Source organism: Callorhinchus milii, unplaced genomic scaffold (genome assembly GCF_018977255.1).
Source record: "Callorhinchus milii isolate IMCB2004 unplaced genomic scaffold, IMCB_Cmil_1.0 Scaffold1, whole genome shotgun sequence".
Taxonomy (NCBI): Eukaryota; Metazoa; Chordata; class Chondrichthyes; order Chimaeriformes; family Callorhinchidae; genus Callorhinchus; species Callorhinchus milii.
The window spans coordinates 47,771,895-47,790,486 of NW_024704742.1; the positions used below are offsets into that span (position 1 = coordinate 47,771,895).

General features: G+C 43.2%; 1 protein-coding gene across 4 annotated transcripts in view; it reads right to left on the reverse strand.

The window, feature by feature from the left end:
* rfc1 (replication factor C (activator 1) 1) overlaps positions 1–18,592 on the reverse strand; it is a 48,124-nt gene that overhangs the window by 20,365 nt on the left and 9,167 nt on the right. For 3 of the 4 annotated variants that reach the window (XM_042341440.1, XM_042341462.1, XM_042341435.1), the window contains exons 3-6: positions 17,915–17,993; positions 13,987–14,097; positions 2,500–2,753; positions 1,360–1,428 (exon numbers count right to left, since the gene is read on the reverse strand). In XM_042341440.1, coding sequence (XP_042197374.1) covers positions 1,360–1,428; positions 2,500–2,753; positions 13,987–14,097; positions 17,915–17,993 — 513 coding nt within the window. The remainder of the gene's footprint in view (positions 1–1,359; positions 1,429–2,499; positions 2,754–13,986; positions 14,098–17,914; positions 17,994–18,592) is intronic. The other variant, XM_042341451.1, reaches the window with a different exon arrangement.

Genomic DNA, 18,592 nt, shown 5'->3' on the forward strand with positions numbered 1-18,592 from the left:
GTACAGCGCACAGATGCTATTCGGTATGAAGATATAAATGCAAGTTGTTGTTCAAATAGGATAACATCTTTACAGTGCTTTACAGTGACAGTGGGTCAGTCACATACATATAAAGGAATGTAACATCCTTGTAAAATCATCAAAATAGCAGGAATTACAAGCTGTTTAGAGGAGAGGAGAACCAGTTGAAGAATAACACACCGACTTTGACACAATGCGTTGCTGCAGAAACACACAAAGTGAACTTTGTCCAGTTCACTGCACACTGAAGTCAATAAATTTCAACAAAAGATTTTACCCTCACAGAATCTATTCAGAAAAAGAAACCCACTGAATCTATAGAATCAATAAACTGAACAGGATTTGTAGTAATAAACTCTGGTGTCCAACAAGCTACTGATTTTGTTTTAATCTGTGCTGAGCACTCGCAGTCTGTCTACTGAAAGTGAGTTTGATAGAAAATGGTTTTCAATGTGATTATCAAAAGAATGTCATATAGGTGTCTCCATGAGATTGAAGGGGTCACCTACATTTGGTTCCCATTGGATTTTCAGGCTACGGCAGCCATCACTTTGCTCTGGCCTCAGCAGCAGTGACACACCATTGCAAGTGTGGGCTAATGAACATTCGTAAACAGCCAGGGGGAAGATTCACTAGGAATCTTGGTACCCCGCAGACCTATAGGTTGCAAACTGATGTCACTGGGTATCAAAGGCAAGACATGACATCAATTAGCTAAAGGGAAGAAACAAAGGGAGCAAGGTAACATGGCAGTTGGCAATAAGTAGAGTGCCTCAGCGGTCTTTACTATTCCTTGTATATCTTTAATATTCTTTGTATATATCAATGAGCTGGAGTTGCAGACCCAGTGTAAGGCAGTTTGCAGGTGACACTCTTGTAAGTGGTGGGGCTGGGAGCAAAACTGTAGAGTTAGAAGAGGCTACGTGTATTTAAGTGTATTAAGCACACTGCCTGAGGTGTTCACCTCCACCAACTCGACTGCTGGAGGCAAATACATATTAAACACACAGAGAGGTCATCAATCTCCTTCAGCTGTACTATTCTACTTCATGTCCCTACCATATGCACCCCACTCTTGGAGTATGGGATTTCAGCCGATCTGCCCCAACTCTGGAACTCTATTACCGCTTTCGGTCACCTTCCCTTCCCCACCCCCTCGGCTCCCATCCCCAGTTCAGGTGCCCAGCCAGCAGCATCAAGCACTTTGGGATGTCCTCCCAATGTGAAAGGTGCTATACAAATGTAAATTTATATTGTGCTGCATTAGCATTAAACTGAACTTGCTCAAATCCTGACATGTCCCTTTAAAAGTATATTACAACATTCCACTACTGTTACCTCCACATCATCTTCAAGCTGGTGAGCAAACTCCTCATCTTCCATTGTTGAATCCAGGCTGCCCGAAGGCTAAGATAAAAGAGAATAATAAACATTACATAACCGGTTATAAAAAGATATTGATGCAGTGCAGTGGTAAATACTCCAGCATCCTCTCTCCAGGCTCATGCATGTAGATACTTCATGTGAGTGAGGAACACGCATGGTTTTTAACCATCTTCTGTGTCGTCTCGTCAAATACTTCTGTATGCTTCTACACAAAGGTCAGTTAGCATTACACTCCCAAATATCTCCAAAAACAGTGTTTTAGAATTATAAGTGAGATGAAAGAAAATTTCTCCATGCAGCTAGTTAAATTGTGGAATTTGCTGCCTCAAAAGTGCTGTGAATGCAGAATTGATTAAGGATATAAAAACACAAATTAAATAGTTAGCTGGGAAGCAACAGTATTAAGGGGTATAGAGAAAAGGCAGGAAAAGGTGATTACAAGATCTGCGCTGTTATTATGAAATGGCAGAAAATGCACAAATGGTTTAATCTTCTTCCTATGCAGGATCACTTAGGCAAAGAGACACAAGCTCATCTCCTCCATCTTGCTGATCCCAAAGCAAAAAACCTCTCTTTCTCATACCACTCATCTAATTTCCTATGCTTATAGGATTGTTGTTCAGGACACCAGACAAAATTCCAATGAGATCTTTAACAAGAACTTGCATTTATATATTGCCCTTCATGCAGGATAGTCTGGGAATGCTATACAATGGCGGGGTTGGACCGCGAGCAAGGACAAAGGGGGAAGGAAGACGTAACCATAGAAGTTGTCAGAGGCAAGTCTTGAGGTGGAATTTAAATAAAGGAAACAAGGTGGAGGGACACAGGCAAAGGGTTCCAGAGGTTAGAGGGGTAGTGGCTGAAGATACCATCACCGATGGTAACGTGGAAATAGCCAGACAGGACCTCAGTTTACTGGCTCACCCAATCGACAGCAACTCCAGTCATGCAGCACCTACTTGCTACTTCACTGGAGTGTCAACCGTGTTCTAAGTCCTGACCCAAGGCTTCAACCTATACCTTCTGACCCAGAAGCAAGAGTGCTACCAGCTGATACACACAATGTAAGTGAAGTAAAACCATTCTCACCGCTTTCCGTTTGCTGGCCACCAGTTTCTTGTTTGATCTCTGGACACTGCTCGTGCCAAAGTAATCCATTACTGAGGTGGTGACCTTCATTGGGCTGGCGAGTTTGGCATGTGCAGGTTTGGTCTTCGATTTACTGACTGTGGACTTGCCAAACCCAGATGTTCCGGGACGGATGCTTGATCTCGGAGAGGACAACCCATTCTCACGGGACTTCTGAGTTCTTTTGCTGCCTTGCTGATAATCATCCTCTTCATCTTTTATTGGAGAGAAGGCAGGAAAACTCATTAGTGCACCAAAGTCACTTTAAAAAGGACGCATGCAACTAAAAATACATACACACTACCACCATCAGTAAGTGTGGAGGCAAGCGGTTTACACACTGCCTAAAATAGTCTCAGTCTTTGATTGAAACCATTGACCACCTTTCTCCCACCTCCTCAATCTCACCCAACTGCTCTGCATTTTGAGAAGTGTGAGGCACAAATAGTTGTTATAAATGAGATAAGATGCCACCATTGATTCATCGTTTACAGAATATCTGCTCATTTACATTTATGGAATTTCAGCCATTTTGTTTTGTGTTAAGTCTCTTGACTGGTCTTACAGAAAATGGTGAGCACCTTCTGAACCATTTGCATGTATCAAGTAGCTGGGAAAGCTACCTTGCTACTGAGGCTCTGTTCAACCCATGGGAGCTTGAGGCAGATTTATACCACAGGACTAGTTCAGGTAGCTCTGCTTCTAGAATATTATGAAGCACTCAGTATGTGCAATGCGCCTCAGTTACACTGTCTCTCTTGATCAGAAGATCACAAGATCAGTCTGGATGAAGATGTCGTTCAGCCCTTCCGATTTCATCCCTATTTAACACCCATCCACCAGGAATGCATCAAGCTGCTCTTTAAATTGAGTCAGGTGTACTGGCCTCTGCCATCTTTCCTGACAACCTTTCTCCAGTTATTGATAACCCTCTGTATAAAGAAAAAATCCCAATATCTATCTTGAAATTACCCTTTACAGCTCTAAACCTATGTCCTTGTGCTCTACTGTCTTGATGTAAAGTATGGATCTAGGTTTACTTTTTCAATTTTATATTGTACAACTCTGAGCTCCCTTCAGTCGTCTTTTCGCAAGAATGAAAAGACAAGCACGCTCACTCCAGCACAGAAAGAGAGAGACACACACTCACATAGAGACACTCACAAACACACACACCCCATACACACAACAGTGGGGCCTTCGACTGAAGCCCATTTGTCGCTTGCCCCACACCGTGCATGCGCTTCCAGAACCGCCCCATCCACAGTGACGTCAGGTAAACAGCCAGGAGGCCCGCGGGTCACAAACTACATTTATAGCAGGGTTGTAGCAGACGTGGGTGTTTTAGCGGATTCCGCAGAGAAAGTGTGACCGCACTTTTCTATTGGCCCAGCTCATAGCTCATTCCTCAAACACCGGGGATCATCCTTTTTCCTTGCTCATAAAATTCTGCCTTAAATCCATCAGCTCTCAATTAGCCTGAAACTTCCTGAGATAACTTTAACCTCTCTCATAACCTTAGAGCTGCCAACTTGAATACAAAGCTGACAGTTGTACTGCTGTTCTTTGTCAGAAAGCCTTTGCTGGTTCTCAAAACCTACCTTCCATAACTTCTGTCAACAACAACTTGCACTTATATAGCGCCCTCCGTGCAAGGTAGCGTCTCAGAGCGCTTAGCCTCGTGTTTCAATTGTCACATCTGGTAAAGAGAAGGCTGACTATTTTGGCTCACTTTTCTTGAGCTTCAATCAAATTCCTGCTCGATTAGAAAAAAAACTGGTTTAAGCAAATCCCAATCAATTTCTGGCTTGCATTTCCACTTCACATGCACGTCTGAGCACGAGTGTCTCAATGCCAGTCACCAAAGGGCCCCCACCAGCATTTGGGAACAGAGAGTCCATTCAACACAAAAACAAGCAGATTATCTCACCACGTGAATCATCTGCCACATCCTAGCGCAGCCTCGTCCCATCTCTCCACCCGCAACTCTTACAATGCATTGCGGTCTTCTTAATACTAAATCACAGCTTCAAACAATGAGCCAAGTTGCACACAACTCTGTATTAGGCTTCGCTAGTGCTTTCCTTTGCTAAGACGAAGGTTATCCTTTACGATCTGGAATACGCTGCCAGAAGGGTGGTGGAAGCAAATTCAACAATAACTTTCAAAAGGAAATTGGATATATACTTGAAAAGGAAAAATTTGGAGGCTATGGGGAAAGAGTGGGGGAATGGGACTAATTGGATAGCTCTTTCAAAGAGCTCAAGTAGCCTCCTTTTGTGCTGTAAGATTCTGTGATTCAACACACTTATGTCCCCCCTTCTCTTTTTCCTAGTTTGCACACACATACACCACACACACAAAAGTCCATTAAAGACCATTGACTCAAGATACTCCAGAACATCCATATCGAGTATCATTTGAGCATGACATGTGACTTCCAGTTCCTCACAACTCAACCGCAGAAGGTCCAATAACCCAAATGACATTTTCCAAAGCTTTCTGGATAACATTCTGCAAATTGAAATGTCATCTCAATTACAGCAGAGGCAGAAAGTTTTACAACCGGACTTCTGATAAAACCATAGTTTACAGCCCACAAATGACAGTGGTACTTTTGAGTTAGTGAGTTACAGCAGAAGCTTTTTGTTATCTAGAAGCAGCAACATTTTAATGTCCACAGGCCATACAGCTACCCACATTGGCACTGATGTTATTCAGTTTACTTTAAGGACTGGTAAGCATTAAAGGTAAAAGCTCCAGAGTGCTTGGATGAACATGCTTCCAACAGAAACCTAGCACCAAGGTCAAGGCTTTGCACTTGTAAATGCACAAGGTATCGGAGCTCCATGAGATTACTTTTACTGCACTTATCTCTGAACCGGCCAGAGCTGCCCATCTGTCCTCAGACCAACATACAGGGAAAATACAAATCTTTTGATAATATTAACTTTGACTCAACATAATTCCCATGTCATGCTAATGAATGTCATGCATCATGAAAACAATAATTTTCTTGGACAGAATCATAGAATGTTACAGCGTGGGAGGGAATTTGGTCCTTTGAGGATGCACAAACTCTCATAGCAAGTTGCAGTATCAATCCTAAGACCCTGTCCTTTCCAGTTCCTGGGCCAGGTGGGTCCGCAGTATTCCAGGGCACTGCTAATGACAGCACAGCCGGCCTGGCTCATTGGCAGGACCTGGAAGGGCAGACCAGTAACTGGGGGCAAGGAGTCATCCCACTCGTCTCCTGTTAACCATGCATGCCAAAGCCCTAATGAGTTGGGTGGTCCTAGCTCGACAAACAGCGGGAAAGCTTGCCGATCAGCAATATCAACGGCAAGCTATGCAGTTTTAACTGGTTAGACTCCAACAGCATCCCAACGCATACTCTGGGGAGCCCAGGCCTTGGCTCTTGCCAACCTGCGCCTAATACTTTCCAGAATTAGGTAAGCAGGAAGTGTCCCTCCAGGGAGAGAGTGCGCATTCCATTCCAACAACCTATCTCTGGGATTTCCATGTGTAGGTGGGATGCATGGAAAACTCAGCTTGGCTAATCTTAAGCATGGTGATGGGCTTCCGCATGTGCCAGACACCTGGCTGACCCCCCAAAAAGTATGTTTATCCAATTCCCTTTTGGTTGCTATGGTCTGCAATGGTTTTAACCTCAATACTCGTTTGAGGCAAAGCCTTAGATGTGCTGTTCTCAGCCCAGATGGCATAAGGTGCTACAATTGGCCATGGTGACCCTCTCAGCCATGATGCATTTTCAAAAAAAAGTATAGTCTGTTTTTATTCCTGTGATTGTAAATAAAGAGTGTAAAGATCGTAAATAGAGTGTGTAAATCTCTTCTGATCTGCATTAATCAGCTGTCTAAAACAACAAGATTACATTTGTATAGCGCCTTTCACGTCGGAAGGATGTCCCAAGGCGCTGGACAGAGTACAGAGTCTAATCCACTACACGGACCATATTTCAGCAAAGACCAGCTGGTCCAGCTTGACAAGAAGCCGCTTCAGAAACCGTCCCAACATCTCAATTCTAAGGTGCGCCAAGGTGATATCAGTGGCACAGGGAGTGACTGGTGGCACTAAACTGACATAAAGTAGTCAAACGTTCCAGTGGTATTCTCAAGACGTTAGAGAGCCAGGTCTACCTCTGATACAATTATCTCCTCCACAATGCACATTTTGTTCTAAACTATACTGCAATAGGAACTATCCTGAGCAAGAATCATTCAAGGCCTGAATGTTTCACACTGGAGAGCGGGTAGCTATTAAATCAAACAACATTATTACATTAAACTGGTGTAATTTTCCTTCATTGAAAAAGGGGGCATCGGGTGTTTATTGAAGAGTGTTCTTTATAACCGCACAACTGACTCAGATAAACAAAACATCTCAAAGTCCAATTGACTGAACAAGCTGTCAGCTACAGCTAGTCCCTGGCCTTACTCTGCTTGATGTTGACCCGCAAGCCAAGGCCACTGGTGCATTCCTTGGCAGACCCAGGCAAACAGTCAACGAGATATCCCAGTAATATTTTTTTACACATCCAATTGATGTTCCGACTGCAGAGCACGGATCAATGTGTACATTGCAAAATAAGAAAGACCTCACCAGCCCTCTCATTATAAGCACTCTCCACAACCTCAGATAAAGCAGATGCTGGTTATAGCTCCAACATGGAAAAACATTAAACCCCATCTCTCTGAAGCACATCCCGTTTCAGTAAAAGTGTTTCTGCACAGACTCCAAACACAGCTTTGTACTGGAGGCCCTAATGTACCAATGCCAACACAGTGCAAACATTCACAATACCGACCTTGCCCTGAAAAGGTCAATGTTACATTTCAATTTGATCCATTTATGTATTGGTAAACTATTACCTCTAGATAAGCTCAAACATATCATGACCCAGTTTCATCATACATGTTCACTTAGCAAACTATACTGGGGTGGGGGAGGGGCAGGAATGTAAATGAGGCAGCGCACATACTAACATTTGATATAGAGCCTTTCACATCAGAGAATACCTCAAAGCACTTCACAGGATATACCATAATGTATAACAACTGTCTTATTTTGTGGGCAATAATGGCAGCTAAATTGCACACATCAATATCCCACAAACAGCTGCAAAAAGGATGACCAATTTTATCAGGGGATTGTTGGCCAAGACACCGGGAAAAACTCTCTTATCGAATAGTTCCATGGGATATGCAACATCCACCTGAACCAGCAGATAGGACCTTGGTTTAATATCTCAACTGAAGGATGGCACCTCCAACGATGTAGCGCCCCCAAGCATTGCTCCTGACCGAATAAACAAGAATCCCTCCCATCTATGAGCACACTTTCCTCATGCTTAGATATCCAGAGCTGTGTAGACCTTAAAAAATACAAAGAATACAAAGCATCCCAGTCATAGTGCATCAACACCATCTCCTCCATCATCTCTTGGGGAAAACGGGCTTACAAAAAAGATTTAATAATAATAATAATAATCCTTGCATTTGATATAGCGCTTTTCACATCTGGAGGACGTCCCAAAGCGCTTCACAGAATACACTGTAAAGTGAATTGACTGTATATTTGTGGGCAAACGCGGCAGCCAATTGCGCACAGCAATGTCCCACAAACAGTCGTAGATTGAAAATGACCAATTTATTATTGTTTTTAGTTTTGGAGGGATTATTATTAGGTGTGTGGAGTAAGGAAACTTGCCCAAGGTTTCGCCCTCTGCCTGGAATTGAACTCAGGTCTCTCGTTTGCAAAGCGAGTGCTCTAACCACTGAGCCACAGGACTCCACAGTCCTGTGGCTAAATGTTAAAACTAAATGTTAAAGCTAAATGTTAAAAAAGTTTTTCTATTACAGATTGTCAAACAGCTTTTGCTTTAAAAATGGCTGTTTTCTGAGATAGTTTATACATTTAGACCCCATCAATCAGTTTGCTACAAAGGAGCAGCGACTGGGTCCAGTTGTCACCGGAAGGCAAATTTCCATCAAATTGTAAGAACTATCAGAAATGGTCAGATCAGAAAACATCCGGTACAAACCACAGTTTGTGCTCAGCTTATGCATCTTATCCAGGGAAGCAGCAGGGAAATGAAATAGGCCTTTGGGCTCCTGGGATAGGGAGGAAAAAATCATCTAGGTTTCCTCTAATCGTTCCGAGACGCAACCCTGTGTGAAGGGCACTATATAAGTGCAAGTTGTTGTTGTGGCTGCTACAACAACAACAACTTGGATTTATACAGCGTCCTCCACGCCAGACAGCGTCTCAGAGTGCTTCACAGTAACGGATCCCGGAGCCGAGCCGGGGGGAGGGGGAGGAAGGTGACCAAAGGCGCGGTCGAAAAGAAAGGTCTCAGCCAAGACCTGAAAATAGGAAGAGAGGGGGCGAGGCGAGCGGAGTGAGGAAGGGAAGGCTAGGGTATGGACATTGGATGACAGGAACAAGCTCAATCCCCCACAGTCAAATGGCTTGCCAACACTCTAGGCCAAAGCTCACATATGAAAAATGTTCTCTTGGAACCAGAGGGTGACCTGTCACGGGGAACCATAGCCGAAGGAGGAAATAGAAGGAACACTGTCAGGAGAGGAGGCGGGGGGGAAAAAAGTTACTCTTCATGAGCCAATACCACTGCACTGTATAAACATTTCTAGTGCAACAACATTGGAACACAGCAACCTTGATATCTGTGTGTGTGTGTGTGTGTGTATGTATATATATATATATATATATATATATATAAAAAAGTAGGGCAAGACAAACTCATGGATAGGTCACAGTATTGAGTGTTGTTATGACGGAATCCTTTTACAGAAAGGATATCAGAGCTATGGAGAGAGTAAAGGGTGGATGAACTTGAGATGACACCAGAGATTTAGCATAATTACAATTAAAAAACTAAAAACACTGGGGCAGTAGTCAATGGAGGAGAGAAGTTTAAGATGTCAACTAATTGACTCCATGAAATTATGAAAGAATTTGACATGGTAAATAGTGAAAAATTATTTCTAATGATATGTGAAATGGGAGCAAGGGGGCAGCAATCGTTCCTAGTACAAATTTGTTTCACACAAAAGGTTTATCAGGATGTAGGGCAAGTTATTTTGCAAGGCCACTGAAGCAATATCAATTGACGTAAAAAGGAATGGGAAAAAACATACGAAGAATGAAGACATAAAAAGCATAGCGGAAAGAGCAGAGACATGAGATTAGAGCAGATTGCTCCAGAGGGGAACTGGGTACCCCAGCAGAGCTAGCAATCCTTTCAAAATAATAATTTGGTAACTCAATCCACGACTATTTGTGGGACACTGCTGTGCGCAATTGGCTGCCATGTTTCAGCCATAAAATATACAGTCAATTCAGTTTACGGTATATTCTGTGAAGCGCTTTAAGATGCCTCAAAGACGTGATAAGGCACTTTATCAAATGTAAGGATTATTATTATTATGAGCTAAACAAAAAATAAGTGCATTTATACAGCATTAAAATGTCTCAAACCATTTTACAGTAATCACTGTCAACTGGAATTATTACTTATAAGGCAAGGGCAATTTACAGCCAGACACTTTTTTTAAAAAAAAACAGGATAGCTAACAACTGGAACACATCACCAAGAAGTGTAGTAGAGGCTCGGGCACTGGACTGATTTTAAAAAAAAACAGCTCAATGCTGTGATGGGAAGTTTGGTATTCTGGAAGAATGATATTGAACAGGCTTCATCATCCAAACCTCTCTTGTGAAATGTGGAGATCATTTTGTGCATAGCAAACAGCCTTGAAATAAATAACCAAGTAATCTAAAGAATTGTTGACCCTGGGCAGTGGGAGAAACTCTTTTTAAACAACCTTCATTTCTGATTGCAGAAAATCAGAATTTGATCAAAATAAAGTACCAGAAAGAAACCACTAGCAGAACAGACCAGTGTTAAACAGGGTCTGGCAATCTAGTGAAACCCAGGGAAGAAAATAGAGCCAGATAGTTTATATAGAGTCAATACAGAAAGTCACACAACCAAGTAGATCTTACGTTACAGTACGTCCATATTCACTGGCTACCTGACCTTTACATAGCGGTATGGGTGTACCAAGGATGCTAAATGAGCAATTACGAAATTATGGAGGTTGGTTGCACACTACAAGTATTTTCCACCAGGGAATAAGAGATTATCAGATCTCTCAAGGCCACGTTTCAGTTCTTTAACAACTTGCATCTCATAAAAAGCTCTTAGTAAATAAGGCTTCAAGGGAACAGCATGTTCTAAAGTACTGTTCATCACAACAAGAAATACAGGTAACTTCTGAGCTTGTACCTTTACTTCTAACAAACAGTCTTAATGTTAAGCCTATTCTGAAGTACCCTTTCACCTAATAAAACTACAGTAATAGTAGAAATCCCTGACAGCCAGGTGGGTAAATGTACTGCCCAGTATAGCATTAAGCCATACAGCCCAGATTCAATCCCCAGTCCATTCTGTATTAGCTGATCTCATCCGAGGAAGCAGACAAGCACTAAGGTTGGCATAATGTCCCTTGAGATTTTTGGGGTGACAGCGTGGGGGGACAGCCATTCAGACAGATATCTTAGTAGGTGAGCTTGTGTGGATAACGATAAAAATTTTAAGGCACTCTGTCAAATGCAAGGATTATTATTATTAGATACAACACCTTATCACATTGTCAAGACGTCTCGAAACACTTAACAGTAAATCTTGTGAAATGTAGTGATTGTGTATTGATAGAAAATAAGGACAGGGTTAGACCGAGCTTTGAATACCGCCCCTGGCAAGATGGTCTTTCCCTAAACCCTCTTACTCCACAAATTGCAATTATATTTACAGTCACTACACTTCAGTATATTCTGTGAAACACTTTGAGACATCTGAAAAACGTGATAAGGTACTATATCAAACGCAAGGATTATTATTATTATGTAGCACCCTTCTTCTCACAGGATAGTCTCAGAGGGCTACATAGTGGGGATGTACGCCAATAAGGCAGAAGGTAAAGAACTATCTTCCTCTTTTTTTAAAAGAAACTTTATTCTAGTGGCTATCAAATTAATTTTAAATGCAGTTTTTCATATAAAGGTTCTTTTTTTAAAAAAAGGAAAAATCATCTAACATCGTATTTGTCATTGAATTCTTTGACTTATCTGACAAATGAGGGGCATGCCCTGGAGCTCAGTGGAGGTCATCATCATCAAACAAGAGACAAGGCCCACGATTTAATCAAACAGGAAAAAGTAAACACCTTTCAACAGGTAGGTACAACAAAGCAAAGAGCACCTCCACAGCTGCAAGCTTATCTGGCTCAGGCAGAGAAACAGTAGCTTCAGACATCACAGGGAGTATAACGCTACCTTGGCAATTGGGACATTTACAACATTAATCTATTTATGAGCACATCTCAGTCTCTAATCGAGTAACTCATCTTAATTATACACAGCCTTATCAGGACTCCTTCAAATTTGCAGCAAAATGCATTTAAAAAATTTTGCGGAATTGTGGAACTAAATCAAAAAAAGTTCTGAACAGAGTTTAAATAATCTTCGTTCAAGCAACTGATTACAATGCAAATTGCTCGTATACAAAGAAAGGGAAAGCACTGGACAGAACTGATGCCATCATTAAGGCAGCTCAGGGTGCAAGGCATACTCACAAGTGAAGCGATTCCAGTGACTTTTCACTGTATATGTATACAGTGTACAAGGTATAGCACTGACAATTTTGCCGGGGATATTACAATTGTATTTTGTCCACGATATTGGAGGTGTGCATGGGGGAAGCGAAACGTGAAATTAAACTGAAGTGCATTTTTTAAAAATGGTACAAGAATCACCTACAAAAACAGTCACTACATTTTGAGGAACCCGCTTTGACACAGTTTAGCATGATAAACTACATCAAACGCAACGTTTAATATTTAAAGTCAAGCCTTGCAAATCCCTCCAGGCAGTTTGAAACGCAACAGGCTGCCTCTTCTCCTGGGCCAACCGAGCCTGGACTCAGCAGTCTCAAGCTCATAAAACAGCCCCTTTTAATTACCAGCAAATTTCCATAGAACTGAGCCACTACCCCCAACGTAAGGAAAGACAAGTTAAATGTCTTTAGGAGCAGAGCAGCCAGATTAGAGTGCAATTCGGCTGAGAGACATTTTTTACAGTGCTCACATACACCAAAATCCGGGGAAGGGCAAGATCAACAACTCTTGGCACAATCCGAAGCAAGTTACTTTCAGTGCTCAGCTCTCAAGAGCCAGAGGACTGTAGTCTTGACCAGTGAATGAACAGCACTCGGCTATCACTATTTGCACATCAATCTGAATGGGCTCACGAGAGCAGCCAATGAGCCATCACTTGAATAAAGTTGCCCTTGAATTACAATAGAACAGATCGTTCAATTTGGCAAAGATCAGGTAGGTCACTCTGTCCAAGAAAATTAGATGCCATAAAATGCAGTGTGGTGTGTGACAATGCTGTGGACTAAAGAGTGAGAACAAGAGGCACTAGCTGGAAGAGAATTTCATAGAACTATAGAAATTTACAGCACGGAAGGCCATTGAGCTCATCGTGTCTGTGCTGGCTCTTTCAGGAGCTATCCTTTCAGTCCCATTTACCTGCCTTTTCCCACAGCCTTATAGTTTACTCCTTTTTAGTTATTTAGCGAGTTCTTTTTTGTAAAGCTAATATGGATTCTGCCAACCATTCCATATCCTTCAAATAAATAGTGTTAACAGAAACTTGACTTTGGATAGCACAGGACTGGAAATTAAATATACAGAATACAGAGATAGAGAAGGGTTACAAAGGGGTGTCAAAGAATTACACGGAATGATGCATCACGGAAACAGGCCATGCCAATGTTTATATTCCACGCAAGCCTCCACCTGTCCCATTCTTCCCTGGCTCAGGTGCCCGGCCAGCTGTGTGAGGCTGCTTTGAGACATCCTCCCGACATGAAAGGAGCTGTATAAATATAATATGTATGATTGTAATTATATTTTTATTACTGTATTCACTTAAATATATGAATGGGTAACAAAAATGTAATTTCACTGCATCCTCTCCTCCTTTGTGTTTTATACCCACCTGTGCAAAGCAGCACAAGAATAGCCAATCCTGAAACAAACGGGGATCCTCTGTTGACAAAGATGACAAATCCTCTCTCCCGTCCCTGAGCTACAACCCAGAGGCTCTCTCACAGCCATAAAGCAAAATGGAGAACAAGAGGACCAACCAATTTAATCAGTCATGCTAACACAAGAGTGAGGGCTGACCTAGATTTGAGAATCTATTATAGGCAGAAGCACAACAGTGCATCAGTAACTATGGCTGAATGGAAGCTCGATGCCAAAGGCACAATCTGTGTTCCCAAGTGCAAATCTGGTGAGATAAAAAGGAGGATTATATTCGTAGGCAGTGCCTTACCAGTTTCAGAAACCACTGTGATAATCGCTGGTTTGGATACTTTTGCAGGCTTGGATGATGAGGGGGATTTCTTAGGTTTCTTATCTGGAGGCAGCAACTCTGGTTCAGAATCTACATCACGACAACACAGGAGTGGAATTCATTAGGCTTTTGCTCAGTCAGCACAAGTGCAAAAACATAAGCCTGCTGAAGCAAGGTTTTGTTCCCATTCCAATTTCTCAGTTACCACGCCCTTCTTTTAGAGCAGTTTACTAAAAATGCTCCGTCTGGCCACCAGTCTCCCAGTCTTCAAAAACCTTCCAAGAAATAGATGTATTTAACCATGCCTTTGATTCATCCAAAAACTCTACTGCCCACATCCTTATCCACAGGAAACTCCCACTCTCCCCCATACTTGCCAGGTTCCACCAGCATCGACTCAAAGATCCTCACCTTTACCCCTCGTACCTCCCTACCTCTGTGATCTTCTCCACCCTCACTCTTCTGCTCATGCCCTCTGTTTGGAAAATCCAGGCCTGGTGATCTTACCTCTGTCCCCCACCGCTCCACCCCACCATTGGCAGCTATGCTTTCAGCCACTGTCTTCACCATCTGTAATTATCTCCGGCTCACTCTTTGGCTCCCCTCTAAATCTATATTCAAATGTTCCTTAAAAACCTACATCTTCAATTGTGCCTACAGTTTTCTCTCTTTCCCAACTCCCCTTGGTACTGGTGTCTAGTATCTATGAAGCACTGAGACATTACTCTACTGAAAGGATACTATATAAGCATAAGTTGTTGGTTACCATCATTAAATCTCTTGATTCCCTCCTCGGAATCGACCACTAAATTTATCGAGCATTTTGACCCCTTTTATGTGAAATACTCTATGTAGAATTATAGAATTGTACAGTACAGTATTTGCAACTTGTAGATGTTCATACACACACCAACTACAATTTAAAAAGCATTGTATCATTTCAAAACTCTTAAAGGCTAGTTCCACAGTGGCTCATTTGGTAAATGTTCCCATATTATGGTACCATAATACCGCATGGAGTCCTGTAACTCAGTAGTTAAGAGCATTTGCCTTGCAAGCAAGAGCCCTGGGTTCGCTTCCCGGCAGGGCGAAACCTTGGGCAAGTTTCCTTACTCCACACGCCTGATAATAATCACTCACGAAAAAAAAAATTGGTCACTTTAATCCACGACTGTTTGTGGGATACTGCTGTGCGCAATTGGCTGCCGCGATTCACCCACAAAATATACAGTCAATTCACTTCACAGTATATTCTGTGAAGCGCTTTGAGACGTCTAGAAGACGTGAAAAGCACTATATCAAATGCAAGGATTATTATTATTACCACTCAATAAAGTCTCGAAAGGTCCTAAACTCTGTCGCTGGTCTGTGTAGAGTCACCTTATCTCCACCCTCAACCACAGAACAATGTTCTGCCAGCATGGGTGGCGAAACCAGACTGTAAAAGGACTAGAAACAGGAACTGGACAAGCTCCAATCAACTAAAAATATTCAGATCATTAGAATGAGTGACAGACATCAAATGAGCCCTTGTGGGAAATTGAATGGCTAAATGGACCGATATCCTAGCCTGAAACTAACACTATAATAACAGGAATAAGTCAGTTCCCCAGGACCACTCAATCCTCCTCCACCGCCTCTCCTCCCACCTCAACCTTCAAAATTCTGTCCTTGACTGGTTCAGGTCCTACCTTTCACACCGCCACTTCATCTCTGCAAATTACTTCTCCTCCAGCCCCCGCACTGTCTCATGCAGTGTTCCTCAGGGCTCTGTCCTCGGTCCCCCCCTCTTCACCCTCTACAGGCTCCCCGTTGGTGACATTGTTTGCAGACATGGGGTCAATTTCCACATGTATGCGGATGACACCCAACTCTATCTCTCTGTCTCCACCCTCAACTCCAGGACTGCTGGCGTCCTGACCAACTGTCTGTCTGACGTTAAGCCCTGGACGAGGGACAATTTTCTCCAACTCAACGTCAGCAAGACTGAGACCCTCCCGATTGGCTCACACCAGCGCCTTCTCACGGCAGGCGATGGCAGCATCAGCCTTCACGGCTGCTCACTCAACCTCACTAAGCCAGTCAGGAACCTGGGTGTATTGTTTGACCCTGAACTGTCCTTTCTCCACCACATCCGCATCATGACCAGCACTGCCTACCACCACCTCTGCAACATTGCCAGACTCCGCCACTGCCTCACCCCTCAGGCTACCGAAACCCTCATCCAATGCATTCGTCACATCAAGGCTCAATTATGGAAACTCCCTCCTCATCGGCCTTCCCAACTCTTCCCTTCAAGAGCTTCAGATCATCCAAAACTCTGCAGCTCACGTACTCTTGCGCACCAGGCTCCGCAACCCCATCACTCCCACTCTCGCCCGACTCCACATCCCCCAGAGGATCGAGTTCAATATCCTCATTCTCACTTTCAAGGCCATCCATGGCCTTGCCCCCTCCTATCTCTCTGACCTGCTGACTCCCTACCAACCTGCCCGCTCCCTCGTTCATCGGGCTCCGGCTCACTCCATGTCTCCCACCCGACCCACCATCGGTGGCCGGGCTTTCAGCCTCTCTGCCCCCACACCCTGGAACTCCATCCCACAGTCCCTTCGCCTCGCTTCCTCCCTTGCCTCCTTCAAGGCCGGTCTCAAGACCCTCCTCTTTGATCGTGCCTTCAGTCGCCCTCCCACCTCTCTGCCTTCCCTCACCCCTACCCCACTCCCATGCTCTGGTCCTGACCCCTGACTGTCCTGTCAGCACCTTGGGACATCCTCCCGACGTGAAAGGCGCTCTATAAATGTAATTTTGTTGTTATTGTTGACCTTGCCACACCCAGAAAACGAACCTGGGCCCTCTCACTTGCAAGGCAAGCGCTGCACTGCAGGACTGCACAATGAATGTACAAACACACCCCTGGCTAACTCCCTGCTCTCTGTGGTTATGTGCCACTTAGTGTAGGTTTAATTCTATGCATCGGTTCAGCTGTGGTAATAAAAGCACAGGATTCCTGGGTGTGAAAAGCAACATCAATTGCTGCCTCGGCACATCACCCCAGAGTCTCAATTTTGCATTACCGAGGTTGATTACAAACACATTGAGTGCTCAATTGTCCCACAGAAGGTCCCACTGTGTCTGCCTCTCACCATTTTACACAACAGGAAAGCAGTCAATTTGGAATTCTCCTTCCGGAGCTGAACCAGCCACAGGATTAGAATCTGACCTGCAACCCCTCACGATTGTGCCTACAAAATACATAGTCACCACACTTCACAATGAAGCACTTTGAGACATCCTCCCAACACGAAAGATGCTATCATATGTAAGGAGTGTTATTATTACAATCCTGTATATAAACTGGTTATCTAGGGCCAAGCACTTTCTACATCAAAAGACTGAGTAACAGAGCTGTTCCTAGCTTTCTGTTCTTACTCTCCCCAATTTTCTCCATCCTCCTGAATGACGTTAAGAAGATACCTCTAGTTAAGTGTCAGTCAGTCTCTCAGAGAGGGAACCAGACAGGCACTAACAAATTATTAAAAAGCAAAAAACTTCACAGCCTCAAGAGAGATATCTGTAGGGCCTGAGTGCACAGGACATTAGTAAATGCACAACCAAATAAATTATTCACAAGTTATTTTCAGCACAAAGATACATCTCGTAATCATGCAACAATACATACTTTCCCGCCTAATAATCACAAGCATATACTTTAAAATTAAAGATACCTACATAGGAGAGAATTAAATGTCAATATCAGAAGGCTGCTAATACCAAAGTTTAAAACCAACAACAAATGAGTACTTGATATGAAGCATCCCTCCCACAGCACTTGTAATTAATTCTGTCTTTTTTGTTATTCTGTATCACTTGCCATCCAGTGTCTACAATGACGTGCTGCTAATCTTACCTGAATCATAAATAATGTGCTTCTTCCGGTGCGTTGCCTTCGGTTTTATGGCTATCGAGTCATCAGATGAACTCTTCCCCTGAAAAATACAATGCATGTGAATCTGCCGCATTCTCACCATTAGGTCACACTCGGGAGATCCAAACAGATTTCTTGCCGTCTAGAAGAATGTTTGAAGTAAATGTGCCCTTTTTCCTTTCTCCAGGCCTTTGAAAAACAAGCTTGGTTCCAATGAAGCACTGGAGCGGATCAATCACCATCCAGTGCAACATTAAGCCAAACAGCCTGTGCTGGGTTAGCTGCCCACAACCAAGGCAACTGCTGGGGCATTGCAAATGGCTTCAGCAAAACCAGATTAAAGGAAGTGAAATCACAAATCAGACCAAGTTCCTGCTTCAGATCACTATTTGGACATCCCTGCTGGAAAGTGGGAATGGCTGGTGAGGACAGGACTGAGCTGGATACATTCCTTCAACAACCTGCGGCTTTCACACCACAACATGCATTTATATAGTGTCCTTCACACGGGGTAGCGTCCAGGACGATGGTGTAGTTTGACACTGAGCTGGGGAGAAACGGATAGTAACCCTTTCTGAGGAAGGTCTTGAGTTGCAATTTGAAAACAAGAACTTGCATTTATATAGCACCCCTCATATGGGGCAACATCTCGGAGCGCTT